Source organism: Empidonax traillii, unplaced genomic scaffold (genome assembly GCF_003031625.1).
Source record: "Empidonax traillii isolate 1590-97213 ecotype Southwest subspecies unplaced genomic scaffold, ASM303162v1 scaffold2956:size29659, whole genome shotgun sequence".
Taxonomy (NCBI): Eukaryota; Metazoa; Chordata; class Aves; order Passeriformes; family Tyrannidae; genus Empidonax; species Empidonax traillii.
Window position 1 is genome coordinate 12849 of NW_020958149.1, and position 1938 is coordinate 14786.

Sequence of the window (1938 nt, forward strand, 5' to 3'; positions counted from 1 at the left end):
TGGGGCAGAGCCAAACTCCCGTGGCGTGGCATTGGGGTGGGGGGGAAGGGGTTTGGGTGTTCTCCCGTGCCTTAATTCCAGGGAGGTTTTCTCCTGGGTGCTCCCATTAATGCTCAGGGGGGGTTGTTGTTGTGTGTGTGTGTGTTCTTGTTTTTGCTTCCCTGTTTGTTTCTGCCCAAGGTGAGGAGTGTGAGGCGATGCCGACCCCGGTGGGCTCGGGAGATGCAACGGCCTGGCAGCACTTTTTTACTGCTCCCTCCCAGCTCCTGCTGCACTTTGCCCTGTTTTGAAATGGAGGTGTTTTTGTCCAGGTTGGGGGTTGTGTGTCTTTTTTTGTGTGTTTTTTTTTGTTGTTAACTCCTTTGTGCCTTCCTCCCCCCCACCATGGCAGGAGCTCACAATGACAGAGGAAACATGCAGGACTCGGAGTCAGAAACGAGCCTTGGAGCGGGACGTGACCCCCAACGATGTGGACAGTAAGAAACTCAAAATGGAGAAGGGACTGTTGGCGACAGCAGAGCTGAACTCTGAGGGGGACATGAAGATCAAGGCAGAGCCCGGGGCTGGCAAAGTGCAGGGACTGTTGAAGGGAGGAGAGGTGAAGGCGACCATCAAGGTGGAGGTTCAGACTGGGGACGAGCCTGTGGACATGAGCACCTCCAAAAGGTGAGTCCCCACCTCCCTGCTGCCCTGGGACACCCGGGAAAGGCCATGGGGATGCTGCAGTTGGAAGGGAGCTGGGAGCTCATCCCGTCCCTCCATCCCCTGCCACGGGCACTGGAATGGGGTCGGTGGCCCCGGCAAGGAGTTGAAGAGAATTCAACCAGGATGTGGGTGTGCAGCTCTGGATCTTCTCCTGAGATCCAGCAGCTCCTTCCTGGCTTTGCTTTGGCAGCCGAGGAAAGGAATGTGGGCTTAAATAAGCTCACAAGTCCTAAAGAGAATCCTGGAATGGTTTGGGTGGGAAGGACCTTCAAGCTCATCCCATCCCACCCTCTGCCACGGGCAGGAACACCTTCCCCTATCCCAGGCCGCTCCAAGCCCTGCCCAGCCTGGCCTTGGAGAGGGTTTGCTTTGAGCTCCTGGTGGAGATTCCGGTGTGGAAGAGGGGTCTGGGTGTTGGGAATTGATCTGGGGGAACAACAGGATGTAACTGTACCGAGCAGAGGAGATGGAGCTGCGGTGGGATCCTTCCTGAGGGGATGGGAAAAGGGGAGTTGTTGGGCTGGGAGCAGCTGGGGATGCTGTGGGCAGGTCCCTGGTGCTGTGTTTGAAGAGCCTCCTGGAGGTGCCTGAATTCTGACCTTGGAGCTGTTGCTCCAGGTCACTGCCCTGCTCCCAGCCCCTCAGTGCCTGCTGTGGGGGCTTTCCCACCTCCCCCAGTGCTTTTTCCTTGGAAAAACTGGCCCAGCAATAATCCCAGGGCGCCAAGGGAGCAGGGCACAGCTCTGAGATCAGGTGATTTTTCAGGATCTGGAGGGACAAATGTGCCTGAAACTGGAAAAAATGTATTTTTTTTAATTATTATTTTTTGGGTTTTTTTTTTTTTTTTTCCCCCCTAAACCTTGAAGTGAAATTTAAAAGCAGGGCTTGGTTTGGGTGCAGTGGCTGTGCCAGGGCAGGCAGAGGGAGGTCGGTGGTGCTGGAAGGCTCTGCCCAGGGGGTCACACGAGGCCAAACCAAGCCCCAGGGCCTGGCGGTTTTGGGAGCTGCTCTCAGTTATCCCAAACCCTCTGGAGGAAGGGATGGGGGGAAGGAGAGTCTGCTCCCCGTGGATAAGGACGTGGCAGGCAGAGCAATGCCCCAAAACTCCCTCTGCCTGTGGGTTCCCGGATCCCTGTTTCCCAGGATCGGTCCAGTGAATACTGGAATTATCTGATATGTGTCAGCAGTGCCTTGGTCCAAACCGGTCGAGGCTTGGCCATTTAAATTATTCCC

General features: G+C 55.9%; 1 protein-coding gene across 4 annotated transcripts in view; it reads left to right on the forward strand.

The window, feature by feature from the left end:
- Nucleotides 1-1938, forward strand: part of GATAD2A (GATA zinc finger domain containing 2A) — a 25498-nt gene that overhangs the window by 10179 nt on the left and 13381 nt on the right. For all 4 annotated transcript variants that reach the window (XM_027910223.1, XM_027910220.1, XM_027910221.1 and 1 more), the window contains one exon: nucleotides 392-666. In XM_027910223.1, the coding sequence (XP_027766024.1) occupies nucleotides 401-666 (266 nt within the window). In that variant the 5' untranslated portion in view covers nucleotides 392-400. The remainder of the gene's footprint in view (nucleotides 1-391; nucleotides 667-1938) is intronic.